The 25,901-nt window shown below is 40.8% G+C and overlaps 1 protein-coding gene across 1 annotated transcript in view; it reads right to left on the bottom strand.

Moving 5' to 3' along the window:
* The window catches only part of LOC309544377 (myosin-6), a gene marked incomplete at its 5' end in the record, with an annotated part of 51,637 nt that overhangs the window by 9,456 nt on the left and 16,280 nt on the right, over window positions 1-25,901 (bottom strand). Inside the window, 16 exons of the mRNA XM_082243292.1 lie at window positions 83-170; window positions 630-700; window positions 788-1,100; window positions 1,249-1,419; window positions 5,302-5,451; window positions 5,595-5,713; window positions 6,306-6,444; window positions 9,778-9,881; window positions 13,716-13,814; window positions 14,052-14,115; window positions 14,317-14,409; window positions 14,630-14,735; window positions 14,825-14,852; window positions 15,483-15,639; window positions 15,779-15,922; window positions 16,041-16,249. Coding sequence (XP_082099418.1) covers window positions 83-170; window positions 630-700; window positions 788-1,100; window positions 1,249-1,419; window positions 5,302-5,451; window positions 5,595-5,713; window positions 6,306-6,444; window positions 9,778-9,881; window positions 13,716-13,814; window positions 14,052-14,115; window positions 14,317-14,409; window positions 14,630-14,735; window positions 14,825-14,852; window positions 15,483-15,639; window positions 15,779-15,922; window positions 16,041-16,249 — 2,055 coding nt within the window. The remainder of the gene's footprint in view (window positions 1-82; window positions 171-629; window positions 701-787; window positions 1,101-1,248; window positions 1,420-5,301; window positions 5,452-5,594; window positions 5,714-6,305; window positions 6,445-9,777; window positions 9,882-13,715; window positions 13,815-14,051; window positions 14,116-14,316; window positions 14,410-14,629; window positions 14,736-14,824; window positions 14,853-15,482; window positions 15,640-15,778; window positions 15,923-16,040; window positions 16,250-25,901) is intronic.

Here is a 25,901-nt window from a genome sequence, read left to right as displayed (position 1 = left end):
GTAAGGACAAAGGAGAGCTAAGTTCTGAAGTATTACTGAAAGGAAAGACGGGACTATGACTGATCCCCGGCATGGGTATTACCTGGAGCTTTTCGTTCATTAGGAATGAGACAACGCACAAAGTGAGGGTGAGTGGTTTTCAAGTTGGTCATGAGCTTGTTCAGGTTCTCCTGTTGAAGCAAAAAAATGTCAAAGAGGGTGACATGTTCCAACACATCCTGCTTCACCACATTCACCACCAAAACATTCTGAACTAGTAGCCTTAGGTAGTCCACACATTATGCAAATATTCTTGTACAATTTTCCTTTAGATTTACCAAAACCATTTACCAAACCTAAACAGGCAGGCCCTTGCACTACACATTTGAAGGTAAATTTAAAGGAAATCGAATAAGAAAATTGTACAATGCATGGCTAGCCTTAGTTTTCAAATTGTTTTGAAGAACTATCTGGGTATTTTACAGCCTGCAAAAAGATTCAACCATTGGGACTGCAGTATATAATAATCTGATGCAGTAGCAATTGAAACATGATTATGCACAGCATTTCAAAACAAAAAATAGTAGACAACAAGAATGAACATTTTTGTTATGTTACATAGAAATACTTCAAGTAAAAAAAATTCTTACTCTGTGGAGAGCAGACACAGTCTGGAAAGAAGATCCTTTCTTCTTCCCTCCTTTACCTTTTCCTCCGCCATCTATCATTTGGAATAAAACTCATGGTTTATGTACAGTGAAAAGCAACAAACTAACGAGATGTTTTTAATGTTCTAAGCAGGTCCTACCTTGGCTGTCACCTGCAGAATAGTTGGCAAACAGGAGTGCTAAAAGCTTAAGTGATGACTTTTGATACAATCCGACAACGGTCTCATTAAGAGGGTCCTTATTCTTTTCTAGCCAACCAAGGATGTTATAGTCCACAGTACCAGCATAGTGAACCAGAGAAAAGTGAGCCTCTGGCTTTCCTTTGGCATTACGTGGCTTCTGGAAATTGTTGGATTTGCCCAGATGATTGTCATACAGTTTGGCTTTAAAGGTCACATCAGAGGCCTTGGGAAACATACACTCCTCTTCAAGGATGGACATGATACCCATGGGCTGTGGAAAAAAAGCTTAGTGTATCATAAAGGGAAAAATTAGATATGTAAAAAGGGAAAATATTCCATGAAGTCAAAGTAAGACAAGAAAGAACAAGAGAGCACATATATACATATATGTAAAGTAAAGTAGTTCCTGTCCCTCTTACCTTCTCTATGAGATCGATACAGGCCTGCAGATCCATACCAAAGTCAATGAACTCCCATTCAATTCCCTCTTTCTTGTATTCCTCCTGCTCCAACACGAACATGTGGTGGTTGAAGAACTGCTGCAACTTCTCATTAGTGAAGTTAATGCACAGCTGCTCAAAGCTGTTGAACTGAAGGTGTAAAAATGAGTTTGACAGAGAAGTAAGGCAAATGTAAGCAAAATGAATAGATAGAAAAATACATACAATTCAAACGGTTTCTCTCTCACAGTGTACTTCATGCTCTATTTTGTTATATATAATCAATGTTAAAGTTGAAGTATGTTCTGCGTGTAGCCAGGTTGCATGGCTGGTGTTGTTCAAACTGTTATTGTTATTAAAGTTCTGCAAAGACAGTGACTTTGGCATTATGGGACATGTAGTACGGGAGGAGCAAGATCATAGACTGTTGGGAGAGAGAGATCATTCTCCAGAGGAGCAATGGGACGCGCGGAGCTTGCTGGGGGTGTCTACAAAAAGGGGGGCGGGACTCCATTTTGCTCTCTTGCCTCGGGGACAGCGTGCTGGAAAGAAGGGGAAGAGCTGCTGCGGATCGCAGGAACTTAGGCCGAGGCCTACTGGCGGACACCGGAGTGAAGCCGGCGGTGTGAGTGAGCGGAGGACGTCTCGGTAGCATGACCGAGCGGAAGGTTGCTGACAGGCGGACGGAGACTCTGAGAGGAGCGGGGCCTGGTCGCAGAGGAGAGTGGAGCTCCCGGTTTGGGTGAGAGACATCCAGTATCCATATCTCTGTTAATCACCGACCTAGGCTGAATCGGGGCAGGACAACTAGACTGTGTATTTTCTCAAGGCCATACTGACATTCAGCTAAACCACTGGACACTGCAGATATATATATAGTGCGAGGTGGGTGAGCTAGGCCTCAAGCCCTCTATCCAGTTCTAGGCTGTTAACCTGTTGTGACGCATTAGGATCTATTACGTTTGCTTCTCTGTGGATTACAACTATTGATTGCTTTGGGGAATACAGTTCATCATCTCTACCCTTATTGGATTACAAATACTTTCCTCGGATTGTTGGGAATTCCTTGCCGGTGAAGACAAGTGAGGCCTCACTCTCCAGGAGACTCTTGCAATTCATCATAAAGGGGGCCCCCGTTAGTACACAGAGTGCACACTGATAGTTGTTCCAATATTGATATATTGCTTACTTTGCATTCAAGTTACCAAGTGTAGTCATTCTTATCTGTGGTCACCCTCTAATTACTTCAGCTTATTTTAAGTATTGTTTATTGTTGCTGAGGGCAACCCTCTAGCATACATACACATTTGTTTGTGCATATGTATGTGTGGTCTGCGTTCTGGATCCTGAGTGCTGAACTAAAAGGCCTAAGTCCTTGGTTGGGAATTCAGGATCTATCCCTTTAGCAACATCTGTGTTATTTCTGATTCTGTTTGCATATTCCTGTTTTACATAAAAAGTCAAAAGCAGTAAATTGATTATTCACTGCAATACTTGTGGTCTCAATTATTCACAATGACGGAACTAATAGTGTCAGATGGGTTGGTGCAGGCTCAGGGTGTAAGGAGTGAAGAGGATACCCATGCAACCAGCCACTCCCTCAGGGGCAGGGCTACATGCGTATATAAATAAAACCTTTGCGTGTTTATTACATACCTTATTTTTGTTCCAACTACATCCTTACTTGGTCTCTGAACTTTTATGCAATGCAATGCAGGTAGATCATGGGTAATGAGAGGGGAGGACAGGGTGCTGTACATAACTTCCTGAAAACATTACAGCACCCTGTCTCAGTATTCCTTTTACGATCTCTGAGCCCAGATGTAAGCAATGGGCTAGCTCTTTGGAATATGCAAATATCAAAATGCCTTTATAGGTGGGTTTCAGTCTGGAGAAATGGATGTTCCTAGGCAGACTGCATTTCTATACAGACCAAGCAAGGCCATGCCCACACATGATACTAAGCCTTCATGACTAAAAGAACTAAAATTCAATGAATGAAAGGGGCAGGCCAAGGACAGTGAGGCTAGGAAGGAAAGTGCTAGATGATGCTGTGCACCTTTCATTCAGGAAAGCAGGAAGGCTTGAATTGACTTCCTGCAGCGTCTAATGCACACTGTGAAAAGCTCACAGTGTGCAGTGAAATCAGAGTAAGCAATTTCAGTACAGGAGAGGAGCCTGTGCTACTGTTTAAAACTTAAGGTAAGACTGGAGTCCAGTTTTAACGTTATGATAACGTTATGATATCCAATAATTTGCCCTACATTCACTTGTTACCTTTTGCAATCAACTAGTGACCATACATGGCTTTATTTAACTTATAGTATAAAGCAGCTCAGATCTCTTTGCTGTTTGGTATTCTCAGTCCCTGGCAGTTAGTTTGACAGCTCTGGCATTTGTCAGAAGGCTGGTTCTTTGTGTGTTCACAGGGGCCCAGGTGAGATTTTGTAGGCTGCTTTAACCTAGTTTTAATGTAATAGCGATGTTACAAAGAATTTTCAGATGTAGCCAAATGCTTGCTGTTTTATTACCTTAACTCAGAGACACTCCTTCGTGTGCTATACATGGAGCACTTTCCCTCTAGTCCTTAACATTGGGAATATTTACATCACTTCCTGAATGCAGAGGACAAGCCATTCACTGATAGCAGAGGATTGTGGGGCATGTAGTCTGGTCATATATAGATACATAGATATACACCAGACTTAAAACTATTTGAAACTACAAGTTCCAGAGTGCTGAAAGACTAAAGGAATTATGGGCAAGCAGATAAATTGAATTGTCCTGGGTGGGCTCGCTCTCTTGGGATGCTGGACCTACAGCTGCAGAAGGGAGAGGCTATCCCCCTGGGCTGGGGTGAGCTGGCGTCGCAGCCTGGACAGCACGAAGGGCCTTCCCTTGACTGATCCTTATCCCTGGAGGCAGATTCTCTGCCAAAGGCCCCTCGTCAGCTGTGTGGCTACTCTGGGCCACTTTCATATATGCCCACACAGGCACCGCTGAATCACTGGGTCATCAGGTTGCCAGTTGGCATTCTTCACCTGACTGCAGATCCTTCAAAAGCCTGTTCAGGGACATTTAATCTCCATGAGCCTTGACATCTCCAGGATTGGTGAGCAGACAGAAGCCCACCTTTAACATTACATTCAGAGACACTGCATGCAGACACCTTTACCCCCCCCCCCCTTTTCTATATCAAAGGTCTTTCGCTGGGAAACATCTTGCTTATACTATTCACCTTTGCTGGTGATTCACCATTGCACAGCAACAACTTTGGGCCCCTTCATAGCTAGCTGAAGATCTCAGGGATCTTCAAGGACTCCTCCACCCAAAGGAATCAGCCTACAGCATCTGTTACCGGTTAAATTGTACAAAGTGTAACACCTGTTTATCTTATAGGGGAACTCTTGCCCAGGTTTCAGATATTGCGTTTTGTTATTTCTTTCCGCCTGTGGCATCAGGGCTTAGAGGGAGCTGATTGACAAAAAGTCTTCTCTCCCTCCTCTTGCACCTGAAGACATAGGTTCTCTTAGTGCCTGCTGCTTTTACCGCCAGGTTAACTGTTACTGCCATTGCATTACATATCTCTGTAACTCTCTTTAGTGCTAAAGTTTACAATTTTGGGAATACCCACATTTTACATTCTTTTTTCCCTTGTCAACTCAAGAATATCTAGTAAAATATCAATTTGCAATCTCTATTTTTTCTTTGGTATCTTTTGCATTTGCACTCTCTCTTTGAATTATGTCAGAACCCAAGGTGTTGGGAGGCTTACAAAGTCAGGGCAACCTCTGAGGACAGTCATCTTTTAGCTGCCCCTACGGGGGTGACACTAGACAATATTTAAATGTCATGAGTGGGCCAGCTTGTTCATGTTTGGACATTTATACAAACCTAGGCATTGGCTTTTTTCTAGATATGCAGTTTAATCTCGGAAATGCCTTAGCCATTATCCATTTTTCTCTTTCTGTGGTTTTACAGAAACTTCGGTACTATCAAGTTTTATTTCACACTTTATAATATAATACTTACATCAAAGATCTCAAATCCTGCAATGTCCAGCACTCCAATGAAGTATTGTCTGGACTGTTTGGTTTCCAGGGTGGTGTTTATTCTAACCACCATCCACAAGAACATTTTTTCATACACTGACTTGGCCAGGGCACCGATGGAATAGTTTACCTAAACAATGAGGAAAATTAATGAATGAGAAGGCAAAAAAGAAAGTGTTTGTTGAAAGAAGCCTTAATTATTTGAAAATCAAATATATGGACAAAGATATTTTAAGGATAAATACTTTTGAGGTAAAATAAAATTGTGTTCACCTGTTGGACATTTTGTCCCTTGGTGACATACTCATTCCCAACCTTGACTCTGGGGTGGCACAATCCTTTTAGGAGGTCAGCAGAATTTAGGCTCATGAGGTAGGCAGTTTTGTCAGCCTCTGGAACATGAATACAGTAATATCAGCCATGAGCAAGAAGCATTTATAGAACGTTTTTGTCATAGTTAAGCAAATCTGAATAAAAAATTATTTGAAATGACAGTGTTCCCATGAACCAACTGGCTTCACCCAGGAACATATCAAACTACAATAAACACATAAAACTGTTTTAAAACTAGTAGGCACCTGCATCACAATGATAGCTGTAAGAGCAGGTCAAATGACTTAGTGATGTGTGAAACTTAAGCTGGTCAGCCAAAATTTGGTTAGTGGGTGGCTTATCTGGCCCCACTCTGTTTCGCAAAAATCAACAGTTTGATCCACTTTTGATAAATGTTTTTGCTGGCAAATTTTCGGCCGAAATTTGCATCCAATCAGATGCAGCCTCTGTGTGAGTTATAAATACAATAGCCACAGTGGAAGGTTGCTCCATCTGCGCTGTATAACATTGATAGAGGCTTCTATTAGTTCTTTTTCATTCAGCCTTAAGGCTTTATAGAAAAATAAAAATATATGTGTATGGCCAACTTTAAAGTTACAGTACAGTGTGGTTTATATTGAATAAATCTACTAATTTAGTTGCATATCTTACCCTCAGTCCCATCTGGTTCTGCCTGTTCTTCTCTTTGTTTCTGCTTGAATTTCATGTTTCCAGAATGCATGATGGCTCCAGTCAACTTGTACACACCAGCTTTTTCCTCAGCTGTGAAACCCAGGACGTCAAAGGCATTCTGGGAAATAGGGGGTGTCAGACAATGTGAGTTTAATGTAATGTGATAAGCAACTAACTAAATCTGATTGATAAGCACCGTGCTAAACAACAAAAATATAACGTTATTCAATCTAACAATACATTGTCTAAGCTTCAGTGTATTACTATTATTAGTTATTATTTTTGATAAAAACATTGTCCTCTTCACAATAATAAGGCTAGCCATACTTGATTCCTCCAGCCATGCTAAACAGCAGGGATGGAGGGATCTCCCCTGCCGGTTTTTATATTGAGACAGCCACAGCACCTGAACCTGTCTAAATACCTGAAGATTAACTGCAGTCGATAGACCACAATTTTCCACCTAGTTCCCTATATTTTTAATTGGACTTTTGCCGAGCCAGGTGGTACCAACAGAAATTCAAGCCATGTATGACCAGCTTAAATTTAATTTACCCAGTTTATGCAAACTCAACTTGTGTTAGTTGCCTCCATCTTATGGGCTAAAACTCACCACAATTATTTGACTACTTACTCACTATAGGTAAATCAAAGTAACCTATGGCCAAGCAAAAGTGCTTCAAGCACTATGAGCGCAAGAATATGAAAAGCTGTACAGAACCAGGTTTATTGGTATTTTGTTCAAACTCACGATCCTTGCCACAGATCCAGCAGTGCATGTGCCAAGGTGGGGTTAGAGATGTAGGCACACATGCTACTGGATTTGTGGCAAGGATTGTGAATCGAAGTAGATACCCATGTAACTTATAATATGTTTGCAGTCATAGCGCCTGAAGCACTTTTCATATGTGAGTGCATTCACTTTTAATGTATTTGTTTTGATAATATAGGTCTACACCATGAGAAGCCTCTGTTCCCTGGTTACATGCCTTACTGATGATATACTAGATCAGTGGTTCTCAAATCCGGTCCTCGGGACCCACTAACAGGCCAGATTTTAAGTATTACCTTGGGGGATGCAGACTAGAATACTGCAATCACTGAGAAGCAAATGAGATCACCTGTGATGTAATTTAGTTATCTTGCAAACCTGGCCTGTTGGTGGGGTCCCGAGGACCGGATTTGAGAACCACTGTACTAGATATATGAGGTGGCTATTAAACAAAAGAAGTTTGGAACTTGTCTTAATGGGATATATATATATATTTTTTTTTTTTTTTGGGAATGATTGTTAGGAGATAATAAACAAGCACTGTTTGATTTACCTATAGTAGGTGGTCAAACAATTGCAGTGAGTTTTATGCTATGAGGTGGAGGTGACGTAACATGAATTGAGTTTGTGTACTCTGTATACATCATTGCTACTGTGGTTACTTTATATAACCATAATTATGGTCATATTGCTTTTTAACTGACTGTTTTCAAATATATCTAGTACACTATTATGTTTGAGTTCTGTCCTGAAGAAGGGGATTTAATCTGTGAAATGTGTTGGAAGAAAGAGGATGTTTTGCCAAACGCCTCTGTTAATATTGTGTATTCTACTTTAGTATTCAATCATTTATTCACCCCTCACTCACAATACTTTATATATATATATCTCACACATGTCATGTGATTCTTTACTAGTCACTTCTTCCTTTAACCATAGACATCTATATGTTGCAGTTTATGCGACGTTGGAGAATATAAATCCTTATGTAACCTATCCTTGAAATAATGGGTGGTGGTACTTTTCCTCACCATTCAGCTGTTGATTTTGCACTTTTTATCTGGTTATTTTTAGTTTGCTTTTCTCTCACTGTCTAATACTAAATAAATTACACACATAATGTATACATTCCCTTCCTCTCTCTATTCAAATTATTTAGGATCTATAGCAGACTCCTCCATTTGTTTTTAAAAAACGTATATATAAACTCTACGTTCCCCATACTGACCACCAAACAAGGGTAAGACTATTATGTTATATCTTTTGCAGATTATTGCTCATATCTGGCCTTTTTTTTTGCCCGGTTTTTTGTTTGCGCAAATTTTTCCATCTTTTTGCCGCTCCCCCTCCTAATTTGGTAGGTCCCCCCCTAAAATGCCCTGAGGATGACCTAGTCTTACAATATGCCCCCCCATTTGGGCTTTTTGGTGACTCATTCCTCACATCTTTCCCCTTTTGTCGTCCCTTCCCACCCCCCACATACTTCCCTCCATTCCCTCCGTCCCCCCCCCCCCTCCACCCCCCCCCCCTGCCCTTTACCCCTTCCTTTACCTTTTTCATCGGTCTTGAATGTGTCCATAGTTTTTATGGCTCTTTAGATGAGAACTTATATTTAAATTATTTGATTCCTGAGAAATAACAATTATATCTTTTTCTTTATCAGAATAGAAAATAATTGCAAAGATTCTCTGATGTTAACTTTTAAAGTAAACAAAACAATGCAGATTAAGAGCCGATCCACACTAGTGCGACTTGTCAGGCGACTTGTCAGCCTGACAGGTCGCGCTCCCTCGCGGTCCATTGACCGCTACAGGACCCGTTTTAATAGGAGCGACACAAATCGCTCGGACTTAGAAAAAGGGTCCTGTACTACTTCGGGGCGAACTCGGAGCGATTTGCATAGACTTCCATTATGTGAAGTCCATGCAAATCGCTCTGAAGTCGTGGTGCATGGGAATGCACAAGTCACCCCCGAAGTCGTACAGAGTCGTGTCGCCCCAGTGTGAACCGACTCTAAATGAATATATTTCTGAACTATAGACCAGGATTAAAAACATTGGATGACTGTATTGATGTATTGTTTCTTGCAATTCTAATTATTGTATTATGTATCCTTAGATCATTATAACAGGTATCTTAAGAGGCACATTTAAATCCCCCTTGGTATAGCTCGACCAATTTGGCTGATCTATACCCCCCCCCCCCCTGTTTTTTCCATATATACACTATATGGGGGAAGGTGCCATTATACTCTTTTTGATTGTTTTAGGCCATGATCTCCCCCTCCACAATTGACTAGAAAAATATCATTCTCATGGGTTTTTTCGCAGTTATTATGAATTTATGGATGTGGTACTAGCGTGGCCCTTCTTTAATATACGGTATGTGTATATACCATTTAAATCATATTTATAATGGTAATATTTAAATAATATTGAACCACCTAAACCTGCCAAATTTCTATCAGTGTATGGCCAGCTTTAAGCTCGTATTAGCTGACACTGTTGCCCTACCCACTCTCAAAACGTGTTTCTTTACAGGGATTACTGAAGGCTGATATAAAGTTAGATTTTTATACTTATGCTAGTTTTATGTAAAAATGAAATTCTTATTTTAATTAAATATATGTAATCTGACCAACTAGATGTATATTAATTCCTTCAAAGAAACTAGTCTTACATCTGTTGCCATGAGTTCATCAGAATCATCTATGGAGGCGACAGTGACTTCTCCTTGGGAGATGTAGGAATAGTCATATGGGTTGTTCGTAACCAGAAGCATATCTGCCAGTTAGGACAAAATAGAAATGAATCAAAATATTTAAATTTGTAATAAAATAAACATTAGATATGTCCTTTAGACCATTATGGACTGAGGTACTTAACAGACAGTTTCTGCTCTGTATTATTAAAGTTGTTCTCCAGAAATTAGACAAAATCTACCCTTACAGTGGGACCGTCCTGCACTGTAAGTGTTAAGTGCTTGTTTAGTCTAGGGGTGCAGGGATATGATGTAACAATTACCCCATTTCTGGCTCTGACAGGCTTCCTCCATCCATGCAACTGGTCCAGCACTTCCTTCTTCCCAAGGCCCACTCAGCTGTGGCTGCAGCTCCCTTCATGTAAAAGACAGGGTTAAAGTTAAACTAAGGGGAGCTATACTTACCTTTCCTCCAACGGGCCCTGTTCCTCATTGGTCCCAGCATCTTCTTCTGTCTGCTGTCTTCATTGGCTGGAGTGGGATGACGTCAGCCATCCTGGCACCCAGTGATTGCGCTGGCTCTGTATTTTGAGCTGCTCTTCTCCAATAAAGAACCTGCCTGCTCGCAGTTAGTAACAGTGGAACTTGAGTTTCCCTTTATTAGCACTGCACTGTATATAATGACGCCAATAAACAGACCGCAGCCCAACAACAGGTGCTAAAAGGTGGAGGAGAACAATTGTGGAGCCTGATGGACCAAGGGATAGGATAAATAATATATACCTTATCCCTACACCCCTAAACTAAATAAGTGTAGCCAGTGGTGTAGCGAGGGGGGGGGGGGCTGCTGGGCAATGACTGGGACATTGAATCCTAGGGGGGGGAACATTTCTTTCCACACTCCTACTTTAGTGGCTGATCGCTGGTCCTACTCCTATTTCTACAGTTCTGCAGACATGGACTCAGGAATCTAGTAAACAACAAGCAGTCAGCAGAACTTTAACATCAGCTTTCCATGTCATGTCAGGGCTGTTGACGAAGGGCAAACAATACATTCATGCCCAACCCTTAGTTCCCTTAAAGAAGGAATAGGAGGAGGACCAGCAACCAGCCACTGAAGTAAGAGTAGGGTGGGCTTCCTATGGTCCATCAGAACATACCTCTTGTCTGCTAGGGGACACAGGTAGGTGCTCCTTGACATGATGGCTGGATAAATGGTCATGGAAATCTGATACACACTCAGCGGATAGCCAGATCTAGGGGATGGTGTCCCCTGCATGAATGCTGGTAAGCTCTTCCCCACATCCTCAGACTACATTCAGGCTTGCCAAGGGACATGTAGCATAGCGGCTCTTCCCCTGCACACAGCCAATCTGTTTCTTTTGCAAACAGAACCTTGATTAGCACAGTTTGTGGCTGGCGGTTGCAGTTTTGACCTGTGAAATCCTCAGCCTGCAACAGCCAGATACACACTGGGCAAATCCTGGTTTTGTCTGCAAAAGAATCAGATCTTAGCTGTGTTCAGTGTTGGGAAGAGCAGCCCCTCTGCCCTGCTGACAACCCCCCCTTGCCCTACAGATGTTCCCTCCTTCTCCTCTGCTGACACCCCCCCCACTCTGCCCTGCTGATACCCCCTCCCCCCACTGTGCCCTGCTTATTTTTCCCCCCACTCTGCCCTGTTGATGTCCCCCCCTGCCTTCAGACGTTCCCCCCTCTGCCCTGCTGACATCCCCCCCCCCACTGCCCTGTTGACATCCCCCCCTGCCCTGCTGACATCCCCACCTCTGCCCTGCTGACACCCCCCCTCTGCCCTGCTGATTTTTCCTCCCCCTCTGCCCTATTGATGTTTCCTCCCCCTCTTCCCTGCTGATGCCTATCCTCTGCCCTGCTAACGCCCATCCTCTGCCCTGCTAACAGCCGTCCTCTGCCCTGCTAATGCCCATCCTCTGCTCTGAGTATCCCCTACCTTTACCCTGCTGACCCCAGTCCTCTCTCTTGCTGACCCCAGTCCTCTTCTTTGCTGACCACGTTCTATGGCCTGATGACCCCATTCTCTGCCCTGCTGACCTCTGTTTTCCACCCTGCTGACCCCTGTTTACTGTCCTACTAATTCCTGTCCACTGCACTGCTGACCCCCTGTCCTCTGACCCCTGTCTTCTGCTTTGCTGACCCCTATAAACTACCCTGCTGACCTCCTATTCTATGCATTTTTACTGCACCCCTACAAAAGAAAGGCTTGAACAGGTCCTGATGTTGAGTCAGACAATATAAGCTCCCTGCTTTCATTCTGGACTGATAACTAACCAGCTATTGGGAACTACTAATTCAGAGGTGCAATATTTGTACTGATCTGAGGTGTGAAGGTACAGGAATTAGGATGATCTGAGGTGTGAAGGTGCAAGAATTGGGGTGATCAGAGGTGTAAAGGTTCAGGAACTGGGGCTGATCTGAGGTGTGAAGGTGCAGGAATTAGGGCTGATCTGAGGTGTGAAGGTTCAGGAATTGGGGATGATATGAGGTGTGTCGGTGCAGGAAATGGGGCTGATCTGATGTGTGAAGGTGCAGGAATTGAGGTGATCTGAGGTGTGAAGGTGCAGGGATCGGGGTGATCTTCGGTATGAAGGTGCAGGAATCGGGGTTATCTAAGGTCAGTTGCGCATGATTTGGGATGATTAGAGAGTAAAGGTTCAGAAGTTAGAGCTGATCTGAAGTCTGATGGTGAAGAGATTTTGATTGATCTAAGGTGGGTAGGTGCAGGATTTGTGGTGATCTGAGTTGGGAAGGTCCAGAATTTGGGGTGATGTGTGCACGGCCCAGGGGACTTCCACTCAGTGTTTCACTTTTCCTGCCACCATCTTCCTGCACCTCCTGGGGGGGGACACCATCCCTCAGTACTGACAATGTAGGTAGTTACTATGTGCACTACTCTCAATAAAGTAAAATAACAAATGAAAATACATTTTAGTATACTGGTATTACTTTAATTACATCAGTATTTTCTTATTATACAATACATGTGCTTAGGTAAGGGGTTTAATACTGTTCTAGTGGAAAAGACTCAAGTACTGCTGAAATTTCACGCATTAGGGGGCGCAAATTACTAGCCTTGCCCCGGGCGCTAACAACCCACGCTATGCCACTGAGTGCAGCATCCTTATACTTAGGTGCTAGGCTGTCAGGTAATTTTAGTTTTAGTTTTTTTTGTGCTCTTCTGTAATTAGTGAGCAGTTTTTGATTGTTTTGGGCTGATTAGGGTCCCACTGGCTGCATGCTTTGTTGCTTCTCCCTGCTTTCTGGAAAGCTCCAGAACATAGGAGTGGAGCAGGCTAAGTGAGCAGTCTGAATATTTTTGAGGTCCCAGTCAATCCCTGGGGAGGCGTTCTCAGAAGGTGTCTGGACAAAACATAAATTGTCTGGAGCTAGATTAGTCAAGGTCCTGTTCCAATAGGAAAGACACCCAACCTGGAAGGCTATTGCCCTTGCATGCTGCTTAGCTGACGCCTACCAGAAAGTTTAAAAAAGTCCCAGCAGACACAAAGCTAGGGAACCTATCCACCCTTAGAAATCTATGAGGCTAAAGAGTCCACTTTTCAAATGTCTGCCTCATGCATGCTTTGTGAGTACAGACCTGAGAGTAGAACCTGTATGCATGTGCTGCTGTTAATGCCTTGGTGCACTTCTGCTTAGGCTATTCATTGAGTCAGAGGAGTGAATGCTGCTGTGTGCCTCGCTGCTTCTATACAGAGAGAAAAGACCCAACCAGTGGCCTTTACAGGGGTAGTGGTACACAAGCATTTAACCCTTGTAATGCACAGGATCCCACTGCAAAAATAGATTTTTTTGTAATTCTCAGAGTTCAGCTTTAAGATTCTATTTCTAAACTACATTTACATGCAATGGATAAAAGTAAGGCCCACCTAGAAGCTCTGGCTTTTTCATGGATAAGATCTGGTAGAAGATGTGATAATTCCTTTCAGACTTTAGCTGGAAGATGACACGAGATTTTTCCAGAAGATCTAGACAGACAAAATTATGTAAGTTAAACAAAAGATGGTAAAATTTAGTTGGAAATAAATGAACAATTTTAAAATGAAATATATTAATTAAAATACATTACTCTAAATAAGTGATCTAAACTACTGTATACTAAAAGCAGCTTAGCATACATAAAAGGTGAAAATTTTGAAATAAACTTTATTACTGGTGGACAAAGCATCCAGTGATATGAAGGGAGAGAAATTAGAGGAACTCACAGGTTTCAATGTCAGCAGAAGCCAGCTTCCCGGAGGCACCAAAGTGGATCCGGATGAATTTACCCTGGCCCATGTGAAAGATGACAAGAAGAAAGATAGAGGAATACAGATCAGGATAGAATGAGAATGCACTGCTCAGAAGAAGGAAACATCAAAGACAGAGCAACCACAGCAAAGTGGAATAAAGCAAGGTATGTAGTGAAGAGATACAGAAGAAATGGACAAAAGACTATTGGCTAGGGGAACATGTGGCAATTGTACTCACAAATCGTGAAGAGTTGTCATTCCGGAGTGTTTTGGCATTCCCAAAAGCTTCCAATGCAGGGTTAGCCTGGATGATTTGATCCTCCAAAGTTCCCTAATAAAATATTGATATCACTCATGAATAGGTATTCCATTTTTTTCCTATGCTTCAGTGAGCAACTTGGTAAAATGTTTGTTATATTCCAGTTATTTATTTGTTGTGTTCCTAACCTGTTTTGCTTACACTATCTCTATAATCTCTCATTCCTCTCATTTTACTTCTTAAATTTCCCTTACTGTAATCACACCCTTTACTCCTCTGTATTCCCCCTCACCTTGTTGGCACTGGCTGAATCCTTTTTTCCTCCAATGGCTGCAATGCTGGCAAAGTACTGAATGACACGCTTGGTGTTTACAGTCTTCCCAGCACCAGATTCTCCACTAAGTAGAAGAAGATGGAGGTAGTGTTAACATTTTAGAAAAACAATGATCTACCTAAGAGCTAGTGATGCAAGAAAATGCCAGCTTACGTGATCAGGATTGACTGATTCTCACGATCTAGGAGAAAAAAAGAAAACACAAATAATTACCAAAAACAAACCTATAGAACAACTTATATGGCTATGGATCATCATAGGAGAAAAAATATATAAAAAACACTATATTAACAGTCCAATAGTATAGGCTCCTGGTGCCCCACATGCAGCCCTTTGGCACTTTTTGTGTATCCTTTGGTCCTATTGCCCTGGTATAATAGGGATTTCTAGCAGCCTCGTGTAATATGTCTCCAGTCTTTGACTGTCTCCTCAAGCATATCCCCAGTCTCTAACAACTGCTACAGCATGTTCACCGTCTCTGAAAGTCTCCTAAGGCATGTCTGCAGTTTTTGATCTTCTCTTGTATTATGTTCACAGTCTCAACCATCTCTTGTATCATGTCCACAGTCTCTGACCATCTCTTGTATCATGCCCATAGTCTTTCACTATATCCTGTTGTGTATCTGCTGTCTCTGATAATGAAAATTCACTGTTTTTTTTTTTTTTTTTTTGTGGCCCTTTGGCAATGTCAGGGGCTGCACTTGAGGCCCCCAATATCTAGAAAGTTGATCACTACTGGTATTGACAGTAGTCTAATATCCCATACTGATTATAGTATTAAAAAGGTTGGGCATTGACCAAGGCAGCTGACCTGTCAGCATGTACTGATAGGCGTTGTCAGAGATAGAGAAGATATGAGGTGGAGCTTCACTCCTCTTCTTCCCACGGTAAGCAGACACAACCTCTGCATTGTACACAGGGAGCCACTTGTAGGGGTTCACCGTCACACAGAAGAGCCCTGAGTATGTCTAGTAGAAAAAAGAATAATACAAATAATGCACAGCTGCATCTAAAAGAGACAGATAATATACTGTGACACGCAAAAGACTTTTATTAGTATTCTGGATACATATGGGATGGAATATCAATAATATTCAAATCTCTTACATAGATCATCCAGGCTGCATAACGCTCTTTGAGGTTGTACAACACAGCTGGTTCATGCAGGAAGGTGAGCATGGCCATGTCTTCAATTTTATCAAACTTTGGTGGATTTTGCTGGTGGACGTCATTTTCTTTCACAGTGACAGTCTAGACAGAATCATAAAATGTATAGAATTACTATTCCAGCATTTCAGATACAGAGAAGTAATAAAGAAAGAAATACAAAGGCTGAGAAGAACCCTGCCTAAAGCTTTATTTCACACACCTTGCCATTTGCAGTTTCAACTGTCACTTTGCTACCTTCGCGACTTATGATCTTAGCTTTCACAAACTCCTCTGTGGTATCTGGCACAAAACACTCAGTCTTGATGTCAAAAATACGAGTCTGAGCCTCTAGTCGCTCCTTGCCAGACTTGCGGAGGAACGGAGCAGCTGCCCCAAAGTCAGACAATTCTCCTTCAGACATTTTGAAGTCTACAAAGAAAGGCAGAATTAGGAGTACCTCATATATAATGTTAGGCTTTTACATATTACATGGGCGCATGTGCAAAATTGTAAAAGAACTCCCTTTTAAATAAAGTGTTTATTGAGGTCTTGATCTATAGATTGATAGATAAATGGATGTAACATGAACTGTTGTTCTAGTTTGAAAATAATGATATGTGAGCATAGAGTTAGTAAATGAAGAAAAGCAGCATTTATGCTTGGGCACCTTGGTATCATTGACCCGATCACGCATAACCCTCAATTCCCTCTGTAGTTATGCCTTAGTATTAGTAGTAGTGAGCTCTGATGAAGGGAGCTTGACTCCCAAAACGCATTAGCGGTCCTATCTACAAGGACATGTTCCAGTTCACGTGTGGTGGATTCTTGTAATATGATTTTAACAATCTTCATGTCTGTGGGTATGCATTTGGCATTTATTAAAACTTTTTATTAACGGTGACCACGGGTAATGCACTAGGTGTTTGCGCCTCCTTTTTTCTTTTCTTTTATGCACATATGTTGGAGTTCCCTGCCTGAGGAGAGCAGCACGCCAGTCTTTCCCATCGGAGTGAGCGCTTGGCTGAATTGTTTGTTTGGAGTATTGCAGATGCCTTAGTATGTTTTGAGTATAGGACACAGGTTCAGATAACTAAATTTCAGCTTGCATGTGTTTCTTAGTATATGTCTTGTCATGGGCTAATTAGACCAATCAATGCTTGCTATATGTTCATCATCATTCAGATTTATTGTGACACCTACAGACCAAACCTACAGTGTTATGATATTACTGTATTCATTAAAATGTAATTAGTATCACTGTTGTTCGAAAACGTATACAGCTGTATTGGCTGTTAGTTGTTAAATTGACATTAAACAATAGGCTTATTCTCCAACAATAACCCATACACATCTACTACCTAATGGCCCTGTAATCTATTTTTGTAACATCCTCCCCGAGGTCCCAATCCTCACCTTTACTGCCTCAGTTCCATTAATTTGGAATGAGCAAAGCACTTTAGTTATGATCCTGTGCTCTATGCACACTATAAATCCCATATTCCATAGCCCATAATTTATCTCAGGAGTGAGAAAGAGATGGTGGCCAAGTTATTACATACAGTTGGACAATGGAGAACGAATGTAATCACTGTTTAATAAGTAGTTGTATCACAGGGGCAAAAAAAAAAAAAAGAAGGAATTTGGAAATGGGAGCAATAGAAGGTGATGGGGTTTCCCTATCAAAGGTACTTAAAAATACATACTTGAATTTTACTTAGTGTCACTTTAACCATATAGATCTTTACACTTATGTTCAGGATGCTTTAAAAATAAATGGTGTCATTGCATGAGTACAATTTAGAAACAGTTTTTCTTACCTTGTTCTCAACCGCTCAACTCAAGAAGCAAAGGGAGGACTCGTTCTGGGCAAAAAGAAAAAGCACAATTAAACTTTGGCAAGGGAAGGCATATGACAAGTACTTAGTTAGGAAGTTCCTGGAAGTATCTACTGCAGAGGCAGTCTTGGGAATAATAGCTAACATTTTAGCGGAACATGAGATAAGAAGAGGAGCCAAGTGATAAAAGGATGCATATAGAGAATAAGGGCACAGCATTATTTATAGAGTAGGGATGATATGAAGCAACCGAAAGACAGATAATTGAGGTGTTGGAGATAACATGAAACATAGTGGCATAGACAGGACAGCTTACTGTTATCATATCAAACTATGTGCAGACTACAGAAACATATGATCAAATATATTCAAGCACTCGGGTTATTTTAACACCCCATAGTAAACCCTTCCTACATCAACACAGATTATGTATTTGAAATACTTTGAAATGTGTAGTTATAACCAGAAGAAACTATCAAATACTACTATTGTATAAGGATAAAATGGAAGCCCTAGTAATAGGTATTATCTTTAGAGAGGGCAAGGAACTAGCAATTGTACATCTTAGCACAGTAAAGCTACAAAACTATTTTTATAAAGAATATCTCTTTTTCCCTATATGACATTATAGACATACCACTTATGGCAATGAATGAAAATGTTATATGATATTTATCTATACAACTTCTAAAGGTTAACTATGAAGACTTTCCAGTATATTGCCACAGTGATATGATAATTACAGGTGCTGTAATATTCTTCTAAATGTATGCTACAGAAAAAAAAAGATTTTGTTCTAAAGCACAATGTACTTAAGTTGCCAATATTGAAAATGAAAAGCCAGCACAGTAATATGAGGGGGCATGTTACATCTCATGCCTGTACAAGAGGCACACACGTTGATAATGCACCAGACAAAAGCAAGCTATAGGATATGAATGTACAAAAGGATATGCTCTAAAAATATACATACCAAGGACAGATAACTAGAGCTGCATTCAACGCACAGAACAAGAGAACCTTTATAACCTAAATGATTAATATTAATTATAAAACATGTCTAGGGACAACTACGTTGAGAATTTGATCCCATCATTAAAATGCCATATGGTACCTGAAGATTGGGAATAGATGGTTTACATATTGCTATAATTACAAATATTGGGGTAGTATAAACGACACTAGTAAATCTTAAATTTAATTACACTGTTCTGTTGTATTTAATATATGCACATGTAGCAAAATCAGAATAACTTAAAATACACAATGCAAATTCTGCTTTAAGAAGATTAGCTAGCAGAAGGATAGTGTGGACCTTTGCATCAAACAGCTATACATTTATCTTAAAATTGATTATATAAGCTGACCATTCACTATAAAAATCTGATTGTACAATCTTTTTTTAGATCTGTCATTGGCTATGTAGTGCAAGGGCCTTCCTGAATTACTACAAATTGAATGGATTGTTTAGTTGGCCCTCATATACAGTACCATACCTTTGTTAACACTAGAGAAGATTGTACAGAGATAGTAAAATCAGATTGTATAGCCAGCTTTACATTGCATATTTTTATGGTCTGTTAATTCTATATGTTTCTAGAATGCTTTATGCGTTATGACTTCAATAAGTACTAATTTGTATTATTATATTAAGTATTTTAATACTTTAAATATTTTAATGCTATGGTTAGTATTATATTATATTATATTATATTATATTATAAAAACATGTTGTAAACAATGACAGAGCCTTACAAGGAATGGAAATTAAGTTTGTGTATGATTAAATGTAATTTGTTTTAATCAATGTAACCAGAGGCAGGCTATTTGGTTATCTGTGTCGTCTATAAGGCAGTCCGGGTACATTGCTCAGGTAATAAAGTTGTATGCCTATGACTGCAGATGAACTGCATGGCTTCCTGTGTCTCATTAGAACATCTGGTAGACTGCAATTATGATCATAGAGAGTTGCAGTTATTTTTGGCAATGCCATGTAACAGGGATATAACTTGAGACTGAAAGTATTGTAGTTATTTGGCACCAAGAAGTGTGTGTCATTATTATCCTGTGATAATAGCTGTAGACTGGATCTCTCTAATCAAAATCTCCTGCTCATCCATCTCTTTTGAATTATGTATTTTTGGTGTTTGGACTCTCGTTAACACTTATAGGCCATACACACTATAAGATTTTCTGAAGACTTTTTCCTTTAGACTTACCAAAACCATATAATATGAGGTCAAACCTAAACACTTTTCATTTGTATGCAATCTGGCAAGGCCCTTGCACTACATAGAAAAGGTAAATCTGAAGGAAAAAGTCTTCAGAAAATCTTATAGTGTGTATGGCCCTTTAGGCCTTCTTCAGGTGAGTGCTCCACCTGTCCGTACAGATCTAGACAGAACACAATGGAGTTGATTTACTAAAACTGGAAAGTGCAAAATCTGGTGAAGCTGTGCATGGTAGCCAATCAGCTTCTAACTTCAGATTGTTTACTGAAGCTTTGACAAAAAAAACCTGGAAGCTGATTGGTTTCCATGCAGAGCTGCACCAGATTCTACACTCTCCAGTTGTTGTAGATCAACTCCAATGTATCTCTATGGCCGGGCAGATGTAAACAGAAGTGCATCCATTTCCATCTGTCCACATTCTAGTAAATTTAGTTCCACAAAAACACCCGAATGGGACAGTTCGGATAAACACTGATATGAACAGACGCCCATCCAACCTATAGAGATTGCAATATTTTCCCTTTGGAATTATTAAAGTATTCTGATTCTGATTGCATGGGTCCATTTTTCCTCTATCATAAAATAAAGGGAAAATCAGAAAAAAACACAGAAGTCACAAAAGTGACATCGGCCCTCTTCTGATTGGACTCAGCAGGGGATCTGTTTCTGCTGACATAGAATGGAAGATGGTCATGTGACAGGGGCTTTACCTTGACAAACGCTGCATCTGTCATAAGCCTCATACACACGATGAGAAAACCGGACAAAAAGTCCACTTTCGGCGCGATTGCACGAAAATCTGATCGTTAGTACACAGCTTTTGTCCGAAATTTTCCGATGGGACAAACACGAAAATATATCTCGGACAATACCAGATGCTATGATTTTCATTTAATTAGTTCAGTTTTTGTCCAAAGATACAATACAAATGCATTACATCCCTTCCAAATTTTTTTTCTGTCTTATGAGAATTATTGTACTCTAGTAACCTATTCGCTTTCGATATGGAGACTAGCGTGCAAAAAAAAAAAAAAAAAAGGACGATCATTTGTCTGAATAATTACATTGTGTGTATTAGGCTTTACTGTGAAGTAATGCAAAAGAACTGTAGCTGTCAAAATATAAAACTGAACTGTAGGATGAAAGGTTAAGTATATAAATTAAAAACTCTGAGCATAATTTCAGAGGTGAACACTTGCCCAACAAAGCTTGCTTTTTAATGGGCTACCTGTTATGTCCATATACCTGTAATGAGTTTGCGCAATAGACTTACCCTAGACTTGGCTGCTCACTCTTCCTTGGTGACAATAGCATATGAGCCGCTTTTGTTCTCTTATATCCCCAACACTCTACCTTATTTGGAACATACCATATCTAATTCTATTGTGGGCAACCCCCCCCCCTCCTTTCCAAATCTATTGTCCAGTCCCATTCACCTACAAGCCATTGTCTCAGCAATTTTGGGTGGGGGTGTGTGCGTAAGTTTGTGCGTATGTGTAACACAACCCTTGAATGACATGAAGCAGATTTTGTTGAGATGACAGTGACACAGAAAAAGCATGTTTTCCATGTAAGGAGCGAAGGGTACCAATTAAAATTTCACACCCTCGCCCCCCTCTCTTTACTCCTTGAACCCTCTGCCCTCTGCAAGAGCTAGATTTAGGATCCACTTGTGTGCATTCCGGAGGCTAGGACAATAGGCAGAGTGAGAGTGAGGAGCTATTTCAGGGAGCAGGGTGGCCTTGAGCTGTCTGCAGGCAGCATGCTGAATTCACTCTGATACAATATTCCGTCTTGACAACCTTTTGTTTCAGAAAGTTATTTTTAAGATGCAGCTGATCACAATACTCACTGTATTAACTCCTTCCTGCAACACAGCTGACTTGAATCACTAATCATCCTATTGTTCTATGCAACACTCACTGATTCTTTGTATTGGGCCACAAATGTACAAAGGTAGAAAAAAAAAGAACAATGAAAAAAATATGAAAGTATATCTATAGCCGAAGCCTTTTCACATTTTAAAATGGAGTAAGAAATAGGTAAATCTCTGAGGTTTATTTCACACACTGTGCTCTATTGGTGAAATTTCCCTGCACTTCCTGTCCTTTAGACATATCAGGAAATGAGAGGATATATCTTCAAAGAGCGGTAATTACTCTCTAAAGTTGCTACTCGAACAGGTCTCCCTTATAGCAGATTTTACTTTTCTGTCTTTTTTTTTTTTTTAAACTAAGATTTTTGTATTTTCCTTGTCTTTTAGTCTTCAGGACAAATGGAGACCGCAATACAAATTGACAGGGGCTCTAACTCCATACCACGCTATCCAAAAATGTAAAAAAATCTTTTGGCTTTGCATACACTTTAGGCTCCTTTCACGTGGGCTTTCCGATCCGGTCCGCCTGTCAATTTTTTCAGGTGGACCTGATCGAATGCTCCATGCAGCCCTGTGGAGCCGCGAATGTCAGCAGAGACATCTCCGCTGCTTTTCGATCCGATCTCGTCCATGAAATCCGGACAAATGGAAACCCTATTTTCCATCCGTCTGGAGGATCGGATCAGATATGATGGACAGGCTGTCCGTTCTGAGCCTGGTTCTGTGTGTCTTTTGGACACACAGAGTAGGGCTTGGGAGCGAGTATGCACAAGTGCCCCCAAGAAAGTGAGGAGCCAGGAGCGCTGTGGGGGGATCCCCAGAAGAGGAGATTAGGGCTGCTCTGTGCAAAACCATTACACAGAGCGGGTAAGTATAACATGGCATATAATGAAAGAGTTATTTGATAATCTGACAATTTGACATTAGACATAAACTGACATCCATCTGATAACACCCAGGTGCAAATGGGTAATTCCACACGTGAGCCTTCACCCAAATAATGCACTCACCAGATGGAGAATAAGTACAAGCATCAATCATTAGTCAATCCTCTTCAGTAAGTATCATAAAACATAGGTAGTTGAATCTGAACACCACACTAAATAAAAAAGCTTACCCGTTAGGAGCTCAGAGAAAGAGTAATGGCTGCCATTCCAAGCCCATGGACAGTGCTTACGTGGCTTCAGCGCAAAGGCCCCTTCCGATGCATTTCGTGCCACGCGCGTTGTCAAGGGATTGCTGAGGCACGCCACCATATCCATGTGCTTGGAACGGCGGCCATTACTCTTTCTCTGGGCTCCTGTCTGGTGAGCTTTTTTATTTTTTTATGGTGGTGTTAAGATTCAACTACCTGTGTTTTATGATACTTACTGAAGAGAACTGAACAATGACTAATGATTGATGCTTGTACTTATTCTACATCTGGAGAGTGCATTTTTTGGGTGAAGGCTCACGTGTGGAATTAACCTTATGCACCTGGGTGTCATGCGATGGATGTCAGTTTATGATCAATTTATAACTTCTGGTGAGCTGATAGTACAACTGTCAAATTATCAAATGAACTCTTTCAGTAAATAGACTGTCGGTCCATCTTGACACACCTGCATTCCATTAACATAGTGTCTATTATATCTCTACATGTACTAGTACATGGACTTCAATTTAACTATATATACCCAAATCTCATTAACATGTGGTTCATTGCATATATACTTTTTAGTATAAAACATGCCATTTTGATTGCCTATTGTCTGTATACTTTTGCCATCAATAATTTCACTAGTGCTGCATATTTATTGGAATCTATTGTTTACAAGGGTTACTACTTAGCTACTCACTGTTCATATAGCATGCTTGTTATTTTTATTTTTTATTTGAAACTTTAATGTAATTTTAAGGTCTCATTCACATGCGTGTACTATTCCGTATACCTGCACAAAGGGCATTCTTCGCCTACATGGTATGCACAGGTGTTTCATGCAGCCGTGTGCAAGAAGCCTGTTCAAATCAATGATGTGCGGGTAGCTGCATAAATCTCCAAGCACGTCCTCAACTGTTCATCTGTGTGAGACTAAAGCATGGATCTGAACGCATTCTGTCATGCAGATTTGTGAAGCCATCCGCCTGTCATTAATATGAACAGGCTACCTGAACAGGACTGCATGGAACACCTGTGCATCCTTTGCTGGTGAAGATGGTCCTTTGCACATGTTAATAATGCCTAATGCAATCAGTAGTCCTGATTGTCTACAGTTTATGCCTGTACAGCAGAACATCATTTGTATGCAGACAAATCATATCCTCACAACATTACTATCTGTCTCCACTTTTCATGGATATGGCAAGCATATGAGCTACATATACGATACACAGGTACAAGAAATGTGTTTTACTCTGAAGTGTACATTCCAGTAGATTAACATATGCCAGCTAGGTTTAAAATAAAAATGTGTTTTTCTCTCATGTTTATATGAGGAGTCTTCAAAAAGTATTACTTTTATATTATATATAACTTAGTTAAAATAAGTGGGGAAACTTTTTAAAGAAATCTTGTATATGCATATCTCTTGGAAATGCATAAAGTGAGTCTTGATATTATTAAATGCAACTGCAAAAAACACAAGTAAATATATATATATATATATATATATATATATATATATATATATATATATATATATATATATATATATAAAATATAAACATAGTGAACACTGTACTAGGGGTATTAGATGTGCAGGCTGTATCCACCACAGGTAACTGATTTCATTCACTAATGCTTGTAATGGAGGTTCCATTAATAACTACACTGCTCAAAAAAATGAAAGGAACACTTTTTAATCAGAGTGTACCATCAAATCAATTAAACTCATGGGATATTGATCTGGTCAGTTAAGTAGCAGAGGGGGTTGTTAATCAGATGCAGCTCCTTGGTGGTTAATGAAATTAACAACAGGTGCACTAGAAGGGTAACAATGAGATGACCCCCCAAAACAGGCATGGTTTTGAAGTGGAATCCACAGACATTTTTTTCCCATACTCATCTTTTCTGACTGTTTTTCATTAGCTTTGCATTTGGCTAGGGTCAGTGTTACTACTGGTTGTATGAGGCGATACCTGGAGCCTATAGGGTTGCACAGGCAGTTCAACTCCTTCAGGATGGCACATCAATACTTGCCATTGCCAGAAGGTTTGCTGTGTCTACCACGACAGTCTCAAGAGCATGGAGGAAATTCCAGGAGACAGGCAGCTACTCTAGGAGAGCTGGACAGGGCCATATAAGGTCCTTAACCCATCAGCAGGACTGGTATGTGCTCCTTTGTGCAAGGAGGAACAGGGTGAGCACTGCCAGATCCCTACAAAATTACCCCCAGCAGACCACTGGTGTGAATGACTCTGACCAAACAATCAGAAAGAGACTTTAATACAGTGGCTTGAGGGTCTGACATCCTCTAGTGGGTCCTATGCTCACTGCCTGGCACCATAGAGCTTGATTGGCTTTGCCATTGAACACAAGAATTAGCAGGTCCGCCATTGGCACCCTGTGCTTTTCACAGATGAGAGCAGGTTCACTACTCTGAGCACGTGACAGAAAAGAGAGGGCCTGGAGAAGCCATGGAGAATGGTATGCTGCCTGTAACATCATTTAGACATGACCGGTTTGGTGGTTGGTCAATGTTGGTCTGGGGAGGCATATCCATGGATGGACGAACAGACCTCTACAGGCTAGACAATGGCACCCTGACTGCCAATAGGTATCGGGATGAAATCCTTGGACCGATTGTCAGACCCTACGCTGGTGCAGTGGGTCCTGGGTTTCTCCTGGTGCATGACAATGCTTGCCATCATGTGGCGAGAGTATGCAGCCAGTTCCTGAAGGATGAAGGAATTTATACCATTGAATGGCCCCCACACTCGCCTGGGCTTAATCCAATAGAACACCTATATGACATTATGTTTTGGTCCATCCAACGCTGCCAGGTTGCACCTCAGTCTGTTCAGGAGCTCAGTGATGCCCTGGTCCAGATCTGGGAGAAAATACCCCAGAAGACCATCTGTCGTCTCATTAGGAGCAAGCCCCAAAGTTGTCAGGCATGTATACAACCACGTGGGGACCATACAAACTACTGACTACCATT

This window comes from Pelophylax lessonae, assembly GCF_965119305.1.
Source record: "Pelophylax lessonae genome assembly, chromosome: 1".
Taxonomy (NCBI): Eukaryota; Metazoa; Chordata; class Amphibia; order Anura; family Ranidae; genus Pelophylax; species Pelophylax lessonae.
The sequence above is the reverse complement of the archived record's forward strand: the minus strand, read 5'-3'. Positions and strand labels throughout refer to the sequence as shown.